At 46.8% G+C, this 18,108-nt stretch overlaps 1 protein-coding gene across 2 annotated transcripts; it reads left to right on the plus strand.

Moving 5' to 3' along the window:
- Positions 1–676: 676 nt before the first annotated feature.
- Positions 677–15,768, plus strand: LOC309326795 (asialoglycoprotein receptor 1-like). Of its 2 annotated transcripts, none has more exons than XM_081835811.1 (9): positions 677–700; positions 4,311–4,406; positions 5,883–6,005; positions 6,138–6,233; positions 7,204–7,275; positions 9,464–9,556; positions 11,897–12,045; positions 12,815–12,921; positions 15,526–15,768. In XM_081835811.1, exons 2-9 carry the CDS (start codon positions 4,373–4,375, stop codon positions 15,668–15,670), a joined length of 819 nt encoding a protein of 272 aa, XP_081691937.1. In that variant the 5' UTR covers positions 677–700; positions 4,311–4,372; the 3' UTR covers positions 15,671–15,768. The 2 variants fall into 2 exon arrangements, with proteins under 2 accessions (XP_081691937.1, XP_081691936.1); XM_081835810.1 differs by lacking the exon at positions 677–700 and adding an exon at positions 2,988–3,116.
- The last annotated feature ends 2,340 nt before the right edge of the window (positions 15,769–18,108 follow it).

Raw genomic sequence — 18,108 nt, forward strand, 5'->3', positions numbered from 1 at the left:
GGGCAGAGGGGGCCGGTCCACCATCCCTTAGACCTTGTGGGGGGCCAGACTATATTTTGAAAAAAAATATGAACGAATTCCTATGCCCCACAAATAACTCAGAGATGCATTTTAAATAAAAAGGACACATTCTACGCTTGTAAAAATACACTGATTCCCAGACCATCCGCGGGCCGGATTTAGAAGGCAATTGGACCGGATCCGGTCCCTGGGCCTTCGGTTGCCTACCCCTGTTCTATACCGATGCACTATATTGTCTAACTTGGTTTGTTGCTACGCTTTGAGCTTCTGTTATTGCAGGATTGGGGCTAATGAAAGGCTTGTTTGCCTCAGATATATTGATTGACTACCTTCTCTAATTTTGTTCATACAATATTGATTTATTTTTTTAGTTGTATCTCCACCATATGTTCTTTATTCAAGAATTGTGAAACAATACAGGCTATATACGTTGTTAGAACATTATTAGCCAGGCTTAAGTTGGCCTGTGTATTGTGGCCCAGGGTCCAGGGCTGGCTGTGTCGGAGCCAGCGAAAGGCTATCTCCCTTTCCCGCAGCCGGAAAAGTCTAAATTTGGGCATGGCAGATGAGCGATGTTGACAGTTCAAAGATTGGGGGCGAGGAGTCCATAGCGAAAGTCACTGTGGGGAAGGGTGACAGCAAACAGACCCATAGAGAGACAGAAAATCAGGTAAAGAAGGTATTTTAATGTATTTTTAACCTTTTTGGAAGCTGCCCATAGTGGCTTGGGTGGAAACCTAGCCAGATGGGCGGGGTACAAATAATAAATTATGATTATGATTATGATTATTGCCCCTCTGGCTTGTAGATCCTCTACCCTATGGTTACCAGATGTCCCTGTTTCCTGGGGACAGTCCCCGGATTTGCAAATAAATCCCCAGGCAAATTCCATCCCCAGAATGTCCCTGAATTTCATCTAATTTCCCCGGGAAACGCAGTAGCAGCATTCTCAGCAGCCTGGAGCAGTTGGCTCTGGCTGGCTTCAGGAGCTGGTCGGAAGCAGCGGCGTAGCGTGGTTTGTCAGCACCCGGGGCAAGGCAAGTAATTTGCGCCCCCTAATCCAGGGCAAGGCAAGTAATTTGTGCCCCCTAATCCGGGGCAAGGCAAGTAATTTGCATCCCCTAACCTGGGGCAAGGCAAGTAATTTGCGCCCCTAACCTGCCGCCGCTGCCAGCTTCTTCTTGCAGCTGCCTGGGCTGGGGTATTTACGGTAAGGTAGCCACGGCGGCCGCGGGGGGTCTGTGTCAGGTGATTTGAGGCGAGTTGCCGCTGGCGCTGCCGCCCAAACGACGCTGCTTGCCCGGAGGAGGAGGAGGGCAGAGAGGCGAGGAAAATGCAACATGGCCCAGCATGCTGCCTATCGGAGCAGCCCTGATCCCAACTCCTACTTGCGTGTAAGCAGGATCGGGGCGGGGATCTCACAGCTGTGAAGGGAGGCTTCACGCTGCCTAAGAACTTGCATGCAAGCAGGAGGAAGCAGGGAATGTTAGAATTCCTGCTCCGTGATTGCAGTCATGGGATTGTTGTCTTCCACTTATGTTTTGACTCCACCTCCTGGGAAGTGACGGAGACAGGATGTTTGTGTTCCTGTGTTCCATGAAGTGGGACTATTGTCCTTTGTTCTTTTCCTCTTTGCTGTCTGATGCTGCTAGAGAGAGAGGGAGCCATGTTGCAGTGCTCCGTGTGTGTGTTTATATGTAAATAAAGGAGATTAGCCAAAATGCTAGGGACGCAGGTGGCGCTGTGGGTTAAACCACAGAGCCTAGGACTTGCCGATCAGATAGTCGGCGGTTTGAATCCCTGCGACGGGGTGAGCTCCCATTGATCGGTCCCTGCTCCTGCCAACCTAGCAGTTCCAAAGCACGCCAGTGCAAGTAGATAAATAGGTACCACTCCGGCGGGAAGGTAAACGGCGTTTCCGTGCGCTGCTCTGGTTCGCCAGAAGCGGCTTAGTCCTGCTGGCCACATGACCGGGAAGCTGTACGCCGGCTCCCTCGGCCAATAAAGCGAGATGAGCGCCGCAACTCCAGAGTCGGCCACGACTGGACCTAATGGTCAGGGGTCCCTTTACCTTTACCTAGCCAAAATGCTGAGTTGCTGAGGTTTGCCACATACGATGCACAAACTCTGCGGATCTCTAAGTGTGCCAGTGTCTGTTGGCATCGGTCGCTGTGATGTTTGGGCAGAAGAAAGCTTTTGAAGCTCCCGATCGACCAGGAGGGAGAGAACATGCCAGTTGGGCATGTGTCTCTGCCAGGGTCCTCCTCGAGTGTAGGCTGAACTCCTGACAGGGATCAGTGGTGTCGCAAGGGGGTGGCAGGGGGTGGTGGTTTTGCCCCGGGTTCCATGTATATAAAGAACGGACATCCGGAATGGATTAAGTTCGTAAACTGAGGTACCCCTGCAGTGTCTGTTTTTAAACTTGCACAGATCAGCGAGAAATCTTCACGTGCTCGCAGTTTGGGGCATACAGGACAGGAAGGGAAGCTAAAAAAGTTCTGTTTCTCTTGCCTGCATGAGTATAGTTCCGCTTTTTTAATTTTTGCCTGCCTGATGGAGGTTCCTCATTTCTGAAATAACCCTGTAGGAGGTTTTATAGTCTTTCACTATAAAAGGAGCCCCCAGCGGCTAAAGTGAGGCTTCCAGCCTTTTCAGATGTATCTCGCTGGAGCCCTGTGCAGTCAATAAATCGGACCTTCCTCGTTGAACCCGTGTCTGTCTGGGAAAAATCCTGCAGCAGCACGGGGTTGGACTAGATGACCCCTGGGTCCCTTTCGGCTCAACGCTTCAACTCCCTTTGGGAGCCAATCCAAAAGGGCTGCCTGTCAGTCCTTTTGAGGAGATAATGATCCATTTGCCGGAGCCGTAGAAACATCGATTGGTTCCAAAAATCTGGACGCAGTCGGGAGAAACGGATCGTTGTGTTTCTTCCCACACACATGCGTCCGCCTCGAGAATTTTATCTTTGCTTGTGGGTTGTTCTGAAAGGGAAGTGTTGGGGGAGCTGAGGAGCGACCTCCGATTAAGGAAAACTTGAAGCTTTTGGGACTTCTGAGTTTGGAGCAAAAGGAGAGCGAAAGGGGACGTGAGAAGAGGTTTGTATAACACTGATATGCATGGGCATTTGAGGGAGCTGAACGTTGCAGATTCAGGGCAGAGTTCGACTGTGGAACTCCCTGCCACTGGAGGCAGTGACGGCTTTAAAAGAGAATTAATGGAGAGGGCTATTGGTGGCTACTAGGCAGAATGCCTGTGCCCTGCCTCCAAGGCTTCCAAATCCAACCACAAGTCTCGTGTTCGAATTCTGCTCGCGGTTTTCCTACGATGGGCACCCGGTTGGCCACTGTGAGAAATTGATGCTGGACTCGATGGGCCGTGGGCCTGATCCTGCAGAGCTCTTCTCATGCTCTTACGTTCCAGACGACTCCTAGCAGGGTGAAAAATATCTGGGTCTGAAACCAATCCATTTGGCCATACTGGAAAATCAAACAGACTGCGTTCAGATTGCAGTCTGTTTTGTGTGTTTTTCCCACCACCGGGAAATATTCTGTAGCTCAGTTTTGTTTTCTCTTTAGAGCAATAATTTTGAGTGTTGAATTTTGAGGTGTCTTCGCCGACTCTAGGGTTCGGCATTAAATCAGCTTCCCCCCCCCCCCCATTTGGAAATTTCAGTGCGTCGATATCAAACAATTGTGGTCGTCAGTAGGCAATCTTTTCACTTAAATCATAGCTCCAGGTTAATGCAAGGAAGACAAAATTCGTGTCAAACTGAGACCCCAGGGTTTTCTGGCTGGAATAATGCAAAAAATTAAAATGGACTGTGGTTGCTAACTCTTTTGAATCACAGCCTGTTTGGAAACTAATTTCAGTGAAATACATTTAATCTGAAGGCTGCAATTAATATCCTGCTTTTCCTTTGGGGGCGTTAAACCACCACCCAAAGCCCGGTGCCTGTTGTATTTCGTACGTTTTTAGAGAGAGCCTGTGTTAATGATTGAGGATGTGTTTATTAATCTGTGTATTTTAAATCTGTGTTTCTGATGACGAGGAATTTCCCAATTTGAAGGCGGCGTTTTGGACTTTGCTTTGCCAATATCTGGCCTAAATCAACTGGGAGGGAGCTGGACAGACGTCTGGCTTGTGGGATCTATTGACTCTGAGGTTGTTTGGTTTGTTACTATAAACTCAGAGAAATCCACTACTTTTACTTTGAAAGCATGGGTGTAGCCAAGATTTATGTTGCAGGGGGCAGGATTTTTGGCTTCAAATTCCCATCCTTCTGGTTCCAGGTTTCTAATGCCCTCTCTGACCCGGAGTGATCAAGCGTCGCCAAGGCACTAGATCCCCAAATATGGAGGACAAGGAGGAGGATCAGAGCAGCGGAGGTACGTTTCTCTGTCCAACCTGTTTCTCTGTCTTTCGCAAACACTCACCTTGTGTATTTCACCATATTTCTTACCCTGTATGTGCCCAGGCGACGGTGCCACATAAAAACCCATTCCACTTCTGTAAGAAATCAATCTTTTTTTATGTGGCGGCACCTTTGGAACTCCCTGCCAATTGATATTAGGTGGGAACTTGATTGGTGCCTGCGAAAAATATTCTTATCCAGGAAAACATACCCAGGAGTAGTTTAGAAAGTGGATGAAACTCCAAAACAGGCGCAAAAACAACACATATATATATATGTGTGTGTGTGTGTGTGTACACACACACACACACACACATATAAAACACAGGTTAATACAGTGGTACCTCAGGTTACATATGCTTCAGGTTACATACGCTTCAGGTTACAGACTCTGCTGACACAGAAATAGTACCTCGGGTTAAGAACTTTGCTTCAGGATGAGAACAGAAATCGCGCAGCGGCAGCAGGAGGCCCCATTAGCTAAAGTGGTGCATCAGGTTAAGAACAGTTTCAGGTTAAGAACAGACCTCCAGAATGAATTAAGTACTTAACCCGAGGTACCACTGTATATAAAAAAGAAAAACAGTTCCATCTATAAACCAATTCCGTCTATAAAAACAACACCGACATTCAAAAACAATTGAAGATTTCGTTTCAGTACTGGGATAAAGATCCCCTCTTCAAAGCCTTCAAAGCAGGAATCTCCTTCTGCGTAGGACCTTAGACTGAGGCTGGATCTACGCCGATGAGGAAAAAACGCTTTAAAAAAACAGTATAGTGGCTCTCAATGCAATTTCCCGCTGACATCGCTGCTCTATAGCGCCCTTTGCTGGCACATTGAGGAGCCTGTCATTTACAGTTCCAATGCCAGGCTCCTCAACACATTGGCGATTCACCTAAAGTTAACCCTTTAGGGCCAGGCGACGGCTCTTTTTGCTGCTGAGCTAAACGCTGTCCAAAAGCGAGAGCGTTGCCTATAACACATTTTTCATGTTTTAACTGAGCGGCGTAGATTAGCCCAGAGGTGGGATGGCTATCTGTCAGGGATTCTTCCGCTGTAATTCTTGCATGGCCCGGGGTTCGGCTAGATGACCCGTGGGGGTCCCATCAAACTCTGAAATACTTGGATAGGGGTCAGCAAACTTTTTCAGCAGGGGGCTGGTCCACCATCCCTCAGACCTTGTGGCAGGCCGGACTATATTTTTTTGCGGGGGAAATGAATGAATTCCTATGCCCCACAAATCACCCAGAGATGCATTTTAAATAAAAGGACACATTTTATTCATGTAAAAACACGATGATTCCCGGATAGTCCACGGGCTGGATTGAGAAGTTGACTGGGCCGGATCTGGCCCCCAGGCCTTAGTTTGCCTACCCACGTTCTAGGATAACGCAAGCAGTCAAGGTGGGAAGGCAGGAATAGGCTCAAAAGGCTTCTTTATCCCTGCAGAATTCGGCCTGCGCCCCTCGGACTCCTGGGGACGAGGCGTCTGCCCTGGCCACCGCCTGGTGTTCATCCTGCTGGGACTCATCTGCGTCTTCACGATTGCCGTCGCTGTGTTCGGCTTAACGGGTGAGTAGTGGCTCGGCTGGTGAGATGTCCGGCTCCTTGGGTGCGGGTGTGGCAAAGAGGGGTAAAGGTAAAAGGACCCCTGACCATTAGGTCCAGTCGTGGCCGACTCTGAGGTTTGCTCCCTCTCCCCAGGTCGGAAATCTGTCAGTGAATTGAAAGGGATGGAGGAGACTTTGAAAAGCATAAACCGCACGGTCTCGGCGGAGATCACCGCTCTGAAAAAGAAGGGTGAGTCCAGAAAGCAGATCTTCTTTCCAAGTGTAAGGTAAAGGTAAAGGGACCCCTGACCATTAGGTCCAGTTGTGACCGACTCTGGGGTTGCGGCGCTCGTCTCGCTTTACTGGCCGAGGGAGCCGGCGTCCAGCTTCCGGGTCATGTGGCCAGCAGGACTAAGCCGCTTCTGGCAAACCAGAGCAGCGCACGGAAACGCCGTTTATCTTCCCGCCGGAGTGGTACCTATATATCTGCTTGCACTTTGAGGTGCTTTTGAACTGCTAGGTGGGCAGGAGCTGGGACCGAGCAATGGGAGTCACCCCATCGCAGGGATTCGAACTGCCGACCTTCTGATTGGCAAGACCTAATGGTCAGGGGTCCCTTTACCTTTAGCTAATCCCCATGTTACACCCCCCCAAACTACATCACGGTTACATCATGAAAGGGGAGGTCTGGTGGCCGTAATCTGAGCATCCTGGACCCTGCCCCATGGTTCTCCTTGCCCTCCACCAAACACCCATCAAGTGTAACAAAAGAGATCTTTACATTTCCCTGTTTCCCTGTCAAGTTAATCCCACCCTTTTTGTCTTCATCTGGGTTTGTTATTTCTGGCATGGCTACCTGTCTGGCACTCAGGTATCAGGATGCCAGGGATTATCACTCAGGCAGAGGGGCTGCTGAGGAGCTGAGCTCACCTGTCTATATGAATTTCTGAAGTTTTCCCAGTGAGCCAGTACATAGGTACATTGATCAGTGAATTCTTACATTTGGTATCGTGCAGCAAAGGCCCTTTGAATAGATAGGAAGAAACTGTGATGGGGTGTTTTGTGGGGACAAATCACAAAAGTCACAAAAGTGCTGATTTTGGTAGTGGGCTGCATGTGCAGGATATCTGCTGGAGGGGCAACCCGCCCTCCCCTAACATAAATTCCTGCAACATCCCCAAACCATTTCCTCCAACTTCACCTCTTTCTGCTGGTTCCAGAGACAGAAGATTTGAAGCAACTGGTGAAAATTGAACATATGGTGCAAAACCTGACCGAGGAGGCGAAGGAAGGTGCGTCCGCGCAGAAGCAGCTGTGAGACAGATGTGGGGGGTTTTCCCCCCTGTGTGAGGGGAGGTGATGGTTGCACCTGGATTTGGGCAGGCTATACTTTTTAGTTATTAATTTAGGTTAGTAACTATTTTGTTGCTGCTATTATTATTTCTAATAATGATAAGGTAAAGGTAAAGGGACCCCTGACCATTAGGTCCAGTCGTGGCCGACTCTGGGGTTGCGGCGCTCATCTCGCTTTACTGGCCGAGGGAGCCGGCGTACAGCTTCCGGGTCATGTGGCCAGCAGGACTAAGCCGCTTCTGGCAAACCAGAGCAGCGCACAGAAACACCGTTTACCTTCCCGCCGGAGCGGTACCTATTTATCTACTTGCACTTTGAGGTGCTTTGGAACTGCTAGGTTGGCGGGAGTAGGGACCGAGCAACGGCAGCTCACCCCATCGCGGGGATTCGAACCGCCGACCTTCTGATCGGCAAGTTCTAGGCTCTGTGGTTTAACCCACAGCGCCACCCGCGTCCCTTTCTAATAATGATACCCCTTCATTATACAACTTTAGGCACCAGGCAAAAAGGTTCCTCTTCAACCAAGCCTTTGGTTAATTGATATCCAATGCCCTTTTTAAATTGTGTGTGTGTGTGTTATTGGGTTGTTTTCATTTTCTTTTCCTATTTTTCTATAATTTTTATTAATTTTTCTGTTTCACAATTTAGAACGCTCATTTAAACAACCTTAAAATATCGGTGATTTCCCTTCTTCTCTTTCCATGGCTCATTTTGCATATCATAAATCCTTGTATATTTTACTAAACCATTCAGTATTCCATTATTAACATCCATCAAAACATATTTACACTGCTGAATTTATCTTAATGCTGCTAATGTTTTCAAGTGTAAACAGTGCCCCCACTTCTTCTTCTAATCTTCTTTAAACGTATATTCTTCTTGTTCTCTTATTCTATATTCAAAACAAAACAAAATAAATAAAATAAAAAATAATAAAAAAAATCCTTCCAGTAGCACCTTAGAGACCAACTAAGTTAGTTATTGGTATGAGCTTTCGTGTGCATGCACACTTCTTCAGATATTCTATATGTTAGGTTCATAAGCTGCACATATTCCGTCAGTTTTAAGTTCCCATTCTTCTTTAGTTGGGACCTCACTCGTTTTCCATTTTTGGGCTAACAAAACATGGGGTGCAGTAGTGACATACATAAATAACCTTTTTTGACACCTGGGAATTTCCGTCTGAATTATTTCCCAATGAAAAGGAGACTGGTTTTTTTTGGGGGGGGGGATGACGTACTTTCCCCCCCAATTCATTATGGATTATTTTCATTTTCAATTTGATTATGCGTTTTGTGATTTTATATTGTGATTTTATGCTCCGAACTGCCCTGAGACCTGAGGATATAGGGCAGAATACTACTACTACTAGGGACGCGGGTGGCGCTGTGGGTTAAACCACAGAGCCTAAGACTTGCCAATCAGAAGGTCGGCGGTTCGAATCCCCGCGACGGGGTGAGCTCCCGGTGCTCGGTCCCTGCTCCTGCCAACCTAGCAGTTCAAAAGCACGTCAAAGTGCAAGTAGATAAATAGGTACCCCTCCAGCAGGAAAGTAAACGGCGTTTCCGTGCGCTGCTCTGGTTCGCCAGAAGCGGCTTAGTCATGCTGGCCACATGACCTGGAAGCTGTACGCCGGCTCCCTCGGCCAGTAAAGCGAGATGAGCGCCACAACCCCAGAGTCGGCCACAACTGGACCTAATGGTCAGGGGTCCCTTTACCTTTACCTTACTACTACTACTAATTTTATATCCCGCATTTTCCGGTGCCCGAGGTAGTTATTGTCTACAAAAAGTATATGGAATACAAAAATCTAAAAACACATAAGAGATAATGGTGAAAAAGCATAGCTGTCAACGTTTCCCTTTTTTAAAGGGAAATTCCCTTATTCCAAATAGGATTCCTCGCAAGAAAAGGGAAAAGTTGACAGCTATGTTAAAAAGCAATTAAGCCATAAAAAAAATTAAAACCATGTGAGAAAACAAATCTTTAAAATACAGGTAACAGAAACAGCCTAGCCCATTTAAAAGCCCTTTGCTTAGAAAACGGTCAGTCCTTGAAGATTCGTTGGGGGGGGGGCTCAAGAAGAATCATACGGAATGACCCTCATTTCCCTTTGGCCTCATCCAGTGAAAAGCCAGTTCCAGGAACAGATCTCTAAACTGCGGACCAGCATGCGGACCCAGAATTGCGAAGTGGAGAGCATTAAAAGCAACAAGACAGGTCAGGAGTTAATCGGGGAGCAGCACTCAAGCGTCTGTCTGGAAAAGGGGGGTGCATAACTGTGGAAAGGTGGCTCATGCAATAATTCTTGCAATAATTCCCTGGTCCTGAATGGGGCAACTGTGCCCCTGAAGGACCAGGTGTGCAGCCCGGGAGTCATTTTGGACTCACCACTGTCCATGGAGGCACAGGTCAGTCCTGTGTCCAGGGTGGCTGTCTGTCAGCTCCATCTGGTGCGCAGGATGAGAGCCTCCCTGCCCACAAACTGTCTAGCCAAAGTGGTGTATGCTCTAGTTATCTCCTGCTTGGACTACTACAATGCGCTCTACGTGGGGCTACCTTTGAAGGTGACCCAGAAACTACAGTTAATCCAGAATGCGGCAGCTAGACTGGGGACTGGGGGCAGCCGCCGAGACCACATAACACCAGTCCTGAAAGACCTACATTGGCTCCCAGAACGTTTCCGAGCACAATTCAAAGTGTTGGTGCTGACCTTGAAAGCCCTAAATGGCCTCAAAGGCCCAGTAGACCTGAAGGAGTGTCTCCACCCCCATCGTTCTGCCCGGACGCTGAGGTCCAGCTCCGAGGGCCTTCTGGCAGTTCCCTCATTGCGAGAAGTGAGGTTACAGTGAACCAGGCAGAGGGCCTTCTCGGTGGTGGCGCCTGCCCTGTGGAACGCCCTCCCAGCAGATGTGAAGGAAATAAGTAGCTATCCTATCTTTAAAAGACACCTGAAGGCAGCCCTGTTCAGGGAAGTTTTTAATATTTAACGCTGTATTGTTTTTAATACTTGATTGGGAACTGCCCAGAGTGGCTGGGGAAACTCAGCCAGATGGGCGGGGTATAAATATTATTATTATTATTATTATTATTATTATTATTATTATTATTATTATTCTCAGCGTCTCCAAGTCATCAGGTGTACATTTCGGTGTTTTTATCTTGCAAATTGCCCTGTGATCCTTGGATGAAGGGTGGTACGAAGAAATAATAATAATAATAATAATAATAATAATAATAATAATAATAGGAAGTGGCTTCTTCAGCGACTTAGAGCACATATTCGAGAACCTGTCTTTCAAACACTCCAAATGACCTCGTTCTCCATCCGGTTCTGGGCACCCTATTTTAAAGAGGAGATGGACAAGCTGGAAGGTGTGTAGAGGAGGGCAACCAAGGTGACCACTGGTTTGGAAAACAAGCCGTATGAGGAACGGTTGAGGGAGCTAGAGATGTTTAGCCTGGAAAAGAGGAGACTGAGAGATATGATGGCCATCTTCAAATATCTCAAGGTCTGCCCCATGGAGCAAGCTCCTTTTCTCCTGCTCCGGAGGGCAGGACTCGAACCCGTGGCTTCAAGCGACAAGAAAGGAGATTTTGACTGAACATTTCCTTACATTAAGAGCTGTTTGAAAGTGAAACGGTCTCCCTCTCTTTCCTTGGTGGTCATTTTAAGCAGAGGTTGGGTGGCCATCTGTCAGGAAAGCTTCAGCTGAGATTCTTACATTCCAGGGGGGTTGGACTAGATGAGCTTTGGGGTCCCTTCCAACTACAGTGGTACCTTGGTTCCCAAACACAGAAAATCCAGAAGTACATGTTCCGGTTTTCAAACGTTTCTCAGAAGCCGAACGTCCGACGCGGCTGTCGGCTATTGTTTCCGGGGCACCTGCACCAATCAGAAGCTGTGCCTTGGTTTTCAAACATTTCACAAGTCAAACAGACTTCGAGAACCAAGGTACTGCTATATTTGGAGTTTTTGTTTTTGCTATTTATTTTGCCTTTTTGTTTTTGAGGCTTTTTCGGTTACTGTAATTTGTTTTCGTGAACCCAGTTCAGCTTCCGATCGATCGATTGATTGTGTGACTGCGGAAATGGATAAAAGCCCCCCATCCAAACAATGACTATCATCAGTGCAGCTAAGAAATATTTATTTTTTTTAAAAAAAATTATCGTCTACAATACTGTCCTATTTATTTTATAGTACAGTACATTGATTACTGCTTTCATTTTAGGGATCGATTGTTTCGTTAGATAGTAAAATTCATGTTCAATGGCTGTTTTTTTAGGGGTTGTTTTTAAAAGTCTGGAACGGATTAATCCATTTTGCATTACTTTCTATGAGAAAGGGAGCCTTGGTTTTGGAACGCTTTGGTTTTGGAACAGATTTCCAGAACGGATTAAGTTTGAGAACCACGATTCTATGGTTCTGTGAAGTTTTTACCAGATATCCCACAGAGGGAACCACCTCAAAGTGATGTTTGCCAGCCAACTCTTTTTCGCAAGGCAGCGTGGGTCAGAGTTTGACCTCTCTTTCATTCTTTACCCCCCTCCCCCAAAAAGTGGGAAGCCACTGCTGCCTAAAAGGTTGGCTCCCGTTTAGTCGCAGCTGCTACTGGCTCTCCAAAACGGACAAGTCTTGGGACGAAGCCAAGCTGGACTGCGAAGATAAAGACGCCCACCTGGTCATCATCACCAGCTACCTGGAACAGGTAAGTTGGCCTGAACTCTAGGCGGGAGAAACACCTTTGAAGGTGACCCAGAAACTGCAACTAATCCAGAGTGCGGCAGCCGGACTGGGGACTGGGAGCGGCTGCCGAGACCACATAACACTGGTCCTGAAAGACCTACATTGGCTCCCAGGACGTTTCCAAGCACAATTCAAAGTGTTGGTGTTGACCTTGAAAGCCCTAAATGGCCTCGGTCCAGTATACCTGAAGAAGCGTCTCCACCCCCATCATTCTGGCCGAACACTGAGGTCCAGCTCAGAGGGCCTTTTGGTGGTTCCCTCATTGTGAGAAATGAGGTTACAGGGAACCAGGCAGAGGGCCTTCTCGGTGGTGGCACCCGCCCTGTGGAATGCCCTCCCACCAGATGTCAAAATGAAAAACAACTACAAAACTTTTAGAAGACATCAGAAGGCAGCCCTGTTTAGGGAAGCTTTTAATGTTGCAAGTTTTGTTGTGTTTTCTGTTGGGAGCTGCCCAGAGTGCCTGGGGAAACCCAGCCAGATTGGTGTGTGGGGGGGGGAATAAATAAGAAATCATTATTATTATTACTGCTGCACTGGGACAAACAGCAAACCGTGGAAAATGCAACGGACGTTTGTTCCAATCCAGCGCTAAATCACAGGGGTTTTTCCTGGGAAGCGCAAAAGGAACTATGGATGAGCCCTAAGAAATGCAATTAATAACACCAACTACAACCGCAATCTGCCCCCGGTGACACCACTTTTTTCTTCTGCCCTCTCTCTCTCTCCAGCAATTTGTGGCCCAGCTCACGAAGCCCCGGAACACCTGGATTGGCTTGACCATGGCTAGTGGCGTCTGGAAGTGGGTGGACGGGACGGGCTACACCATTCGCAGAATGTGAGGTTTTTTTTTAAAATGAATATTTATTAGCATTTTCAATAACAACACAAAAACAAAAATAATCAAAAAATGACAAAAATACAAAAATACAAAACTTAAAAACAATTAAAAACACATAAAATTTCAATTGCTTATTTTCTTTTAACTTGCTTCTCAGACCTCCTCACACCTCCCCTTCTTGTATTCCAATTCAAATTATTAGCTCAGCAAATCCTTTTTACTTATTTCTCAACTTTAACTTGATAATTTATTTTAACATGTTATTATTTTATTTTTTCTCTTTCATCCATTTCCTCAATTTATTTTTACAAACCTTAGCTTATCCAAACTTAAACATCAATACTTATACATCAATACTCATTCTTAAACCAAAATTCCCTTCCACGACTTTCCCAATTTTCATACAAATAACAAAACAGAATAAAAACAAAACAAGTTACAATTATATACCCTTTGGATTCCCAAACTGCACCCACCATTCGCAGAATGTGAGGTTGACCCCCTGCCCACCTGGCGTCCACTCGCATTGCCCTTTTGTGAGGTTCCATGTGCTGGCTATATAATTCAAGAGGATATTTTGCTCTGTAAATGCGAGGTTGTTCCGTACAGTCCTGTTGATGGTTTCAGTTACCTTCTGCCAAAAATCTTTCAATATAGGGCAATGAAAAAAACATATGTTTTAGAGAAGCATTATCCCTATTGCATCTCCAGCCGTTCGATACCTTAGATAGCCCTTTTTTAAAACAAATGTAATGGGGTCCAAGCGACGCGGTTGGCGCTGTGGGCTAAACTACAGAGCCTAGGACTTGCCGATCAGAAAGTCGGTGGTTCGAATCCCCGCAACAGGGTGAGCTCCCGTTGCTTGGTCCCTGCTCCTGCCAACCTAGCAGTTCGAAAGCACGTCAAAGTGCAAGTAGATAAATAGGTACCGCTCTGGCGGGAAGGTCAACGGCGTTTTTGTGCGCTGCTCTGGTTCACCAGAAGCGGCTTAGTCCTGCTGGTCACGCGACCCGGAAGCTGTACGCTGGCTCCCTCGGCCAGTAAAGCGAGATGAGTACCGCAACCCCAGAGTCGGCCACGACTGGACCTAACGGTCAGGGGTCCCTTTACCTTTACCTTTAATGGGGTCCAGTATATTCCAAATATTATTTTTTGTTGTATGTGACTCTCTGATCTGACCTGAACCTTCGCAGGAGCATTCAAGGTACGTGAGTTTTGCTCAGGCTGCCATTTTCCCTTCCTTGTTCTTGTTGTAAACAAAAATTGCCCTTTTCCCTTATGGGGTATCCAAGATCCCGTATAGAGTCCTTAAGTGGGTTCCCTATTGGTAGGAGAAAATAACAGAGGCCAACCAGAGAATATTGAGAAGCAAAGCAGCTAGTAAGCTTGATCTTTATTGATCTGTTGCAACTGGGTCCTTGCTCACCACATGCAGGAGGACGGAGGAACCTAGAATAATGGCGTGCAAGGCCTTATAAAGACTTTTGAAATTGCCACCCTGTAGATCAAGACCACCTACAGAAACATCATACATACATCACAGGAAGGGTATAACCTAAGACCACCCCTCAGATGTTGTTGTTTAGTCGTTTAGCCATGTCTGCCTCTTCGTGACCCCCTGGACCAGAGCACGCCAGGCACTCCTGTCTTCCACTGCCTCCCCCAGTTTGGTCAAACTCATGCTGGTAGCTTTGAGAACACTGTCCCACCATCTCGTCCTCTGTCGTCCGCTTCTCCTTGTGCCCTCCATCTTTCCCAACATCAGGGTCTTTTCCAGGGAGTCTTCTCTTCTCATGAGGCGGCCAAAATATTGGAGCCTCAGCTTCATGATCTGTCCTTCCAGTGGGCACTCAGGGCTGATTTCCTTCAGAATGGATCGGTTTGATCTTCTTGCAGTCCATGGGACTCTCAAGTGTCTCTTCCAGCACCATAATTCAAAAGCATCAATTCTTCGGCGATCAGCCTTCTTTATGGTCCCCCTCTCACTTCCATACATCACTACTGGGAAAACCAGAGCTTTAACTACAGTATATGGACCTTTGTTGGCAAGGTGATGTCTCTGCTTTTTAAGATGCTGTCTAGGTTTGTCATTGCTTTTCTCCCAAGAAGCAGGCGTCTTTTAATTTCCTGACTGCTGTCACCATCTGCAGTGATCATGGAGCCCAAGAAAGTTGAATCTCTCACTGCCTCCATTTCTTCCCCTTCTATTTGCCAGGAGGTGATGGGCCCAGTGGCCACAATCTTCGTTTTTTTGATGTTGAGCTTCAGACCATATTTTGCGCTCTCCTCTTTCACCGTCATTAAAAGGTTCTTTAATTCCTCCTCACTTTCTGCCATCAAGGTTGTGTCATCTGCATATCTGAGGTTGTTGATATTCATATATTAAATGTGCCCTTAAGACAGGATTTGTGAGGAAAGAGACAATGGAAGGTTTCCCACTTTGACCTTGCAGAGAAATAATTTGCTCAGTTTAGGAATTCAAAATGGTTCCAGGTCGGTCTTCCTGTGCTGATCTATGTACGTGCTTGGCTGGTACACTTATGAACATTACCATATATCTAAGACCTCAAAATTCCTATCACACTCTCGCTCTCATTGCAGAGACTGGCGGCTCGGGGAACCGGATAGCTTTTCCGTCGAAATGCCCTTCCACCCGGCCCACTGTGCCCATCTTTACCGCGATGGGCTATGGAGCAACGAGAACTGTAACCGCCGCTACAACTGGGTTTGCGAGATGAACAGCTGAGTCGCCCGGACAGAGAGTGCCCAGCATGGAGGCCACGGAGTTTGCCAGGCCGCTCGGCCTCTTTCAAAGCAAATAAACAGAACAATTTCGCAAAGAAAGGGGGCGCCTTGTCATCATTGTCTGTTTCCGGAACGTTTTCGTTTCTCACGGTTTTTACCGGTAATTTTATCGCCTTGTCCTTTTGGCAAACTGCGTCGACTTTAATAAATAATAATAATCAAATTTTTTTTATATCCCGCCCTTCCCGGTTCAAGAACCGGGCACCGGGCGGCTAACAACAAATTTTAAAACACTTAATTGTAAAAGCAGCATAAAATACAGTATAAATACATGACTTTGAAGTACAGTAGTACCTTGGTTCTCAAACAACTTGGAACCCAAACACTGCAAACCCGGAAGTACGTGTTCCGGTTTGCGAACTTTTTCCGGAAGCCGAACGTGCTCCGTTTTGAGTGTTACGCTTCCATTTTGAGTGTTGCGCTTGTTTTAGTGTTACGCTGAGGTCTGTCTGGTTTTGCTATTTATTTTGTGTTTGTGTTTTTGCGGCTCTTTTTTTCTTTTGTGACTGTGTGGAACACAGTTCAGCTACTGATTGTGTGACTGCAGTACATTGTTTATTGCTTTCATTTTATGGATCAATGGTCTCGTTAGATAGTAAAATCCATGTCAAATTGCTGTTTTAGGGGTTGTTTTTAGAAGTCTGGAACGGATTAATCCGTTTTGCATAGCTTTCTATGGGAAAGCATGCCTCGGTTTCGGAACGCTTTGGTTTTGGAACGGACTTCCAGAACGGATTAAGTTTGAGAACCACGGTACAACTGTAGTTGTTTTGCAGCTAAGAGTTATCTTCTTATTCTTAATTATTTTGGGAATGTTTAAAACGGTTTTCTTTCACGGTAATTTTATTGTTTTGGTAACGAGCTTTGAGTTTGTTTGTTTGTTTGTTTTTACAATCAGGCAGTGCAGTCACAGCATAGATTAGACCAGCCTTTTTTGGGACCATGCCCCACCAAAGCATCTCTAAAATCCTGACACTCCCAGAATTCCTTGGGGGGGGGAGCCATGCCAGTTCAACGCCGCTTCCCGGGGGACTCTGGGAATTGTAGTTCCATGGGGGGGGGAATATGACTCTTCTCACCACACTCAGCCCCAGTGACCAAACTACGTTTCCCAGGACTCTTTGCGGGTGAAAACTGTTTAAAATGGTATGATCCTGCGAGAACAGGATAGCGGTCTGAGGTTTGGCCCAATCTTACCACGATGACCGGTATTATTACTGTGAAGACAACGGCACCCTAAAAACCTTTGGCGTACTGCAAGAAGGGGAAAGGCAAGATGTTGCAAACCTGTATGTATATTTATTTATTTGATGCAGTGAAGGCTGGGGCCAGTGGGGAGGAAAGCAGGGAGTTAAAAAGGAGGCAAACCCAAAAGGAAGGACATTTATTGTGTTTCGGTCAGGACAAATGCAAGATTCTGCACTTGGGTAGGAAGAACCAGATGCGCAAATATAGGATTGGGGACACCTGGCGTACTAGCAGTACACGTGACAAGGATCTAGGGTGGACCACAAGCTGAACGTGAGCCCACAGTGTGATGGAGCAGCAGAAAAGGCCAACGCTATGCTAGGCTGCATCAACAAGAAGTCTAGTGTCCAGATTAAGGGAAGGAATGTTGTTGTTTAGTTGTTGAGTCGTGTCCGCCTCTTCGTGACCCCCTGGACCAGAGCACGCCAGGCACTCCTGTCTTCCACTGCCTCCCGCAGTTTGGTCAAACTCATGCTGGGAGCTTCCAGAACACTGTCCCACCATCTCGTCCTCTGTCGTCCCCTTCTCCTTGCGCCCTCCATCTTCCCCAACATCAAGGTCTTTTCCAGGGAGTCTTCTCTTCTCCTGAGGTGGCCAAAGTCTTGGAGCCTCAGCTTCAGGATCTGTCCTTCCAGTGAGCACTCAGGGCTGATTTCCTTCCGAATGGAGAGGTTTGATCTTCTTGCAGTCCATGGGACTCTCAAGAGTCTCCTCCAGCACCAGAATTCAAAAGCATCCATTCTTCTGCGATCAGCCTTGTTTGTGGTCCAGCTCTCACTTCCATACATCACTACTGGGAAAACCATGGCTTTAAAATAGGCCAGTGCTATTCTAGGCAGCATCAACAGAAGCCTAGGACAGACCCCATCTGGAGTCTTGTGTCCGGTTCTGGACACCCCAGTTTAAAGCGGAGATTGAAATCGAAAATGGAATAGAAGCAATTTACTCAGAACAAAAAGCTAAATTGATAGTAAACAATGTGGTGACAGAGGAGTTTAAAATTGAAAAAGGGACACGGCAGGGGTGCCCCCTATCACCTCTATTGTTTATTTCAGTCCTGGAGGTGCTATTGAACATGATCAGAAAGGACCGGTTGGTACAGGGAATTGAGGTCGGAGTGAAACAATATAA

This window comes from Podarcis erhardii, assembly GCF_964252035.2.
Source record: "Podarcis erhardii genome assembly, chromosome: 13".
NCBI lineage: Eukaryota > Metazoa > Chordata > Lepidosauria > Squamata > Lacertidae > Podarcis > Podarcis erhardii.

Coding starts and splice junctions, on each gene's coding strand:
- LOC309326795 (XM_081835811.1), top strand. CDS start 4,373: ATGGAGGACAAGGAGGAGGATCAGAGCAGCGGAG. Junction 6,234..7,203: donor CACCGCTCTGAAAAAGAAGG/GTGAGTCCAGAA, acceptor TGCTGGTTCCAG/AGACAGAAGATTTGAAGCAA. Junction 12,046..12,814: donor TCACCAGCTACCTGGAACAG/GTAAGTTGGCCT, acceptor CTCTCTCTCCAG/CAATTTGTGGCCCAGCTCAC.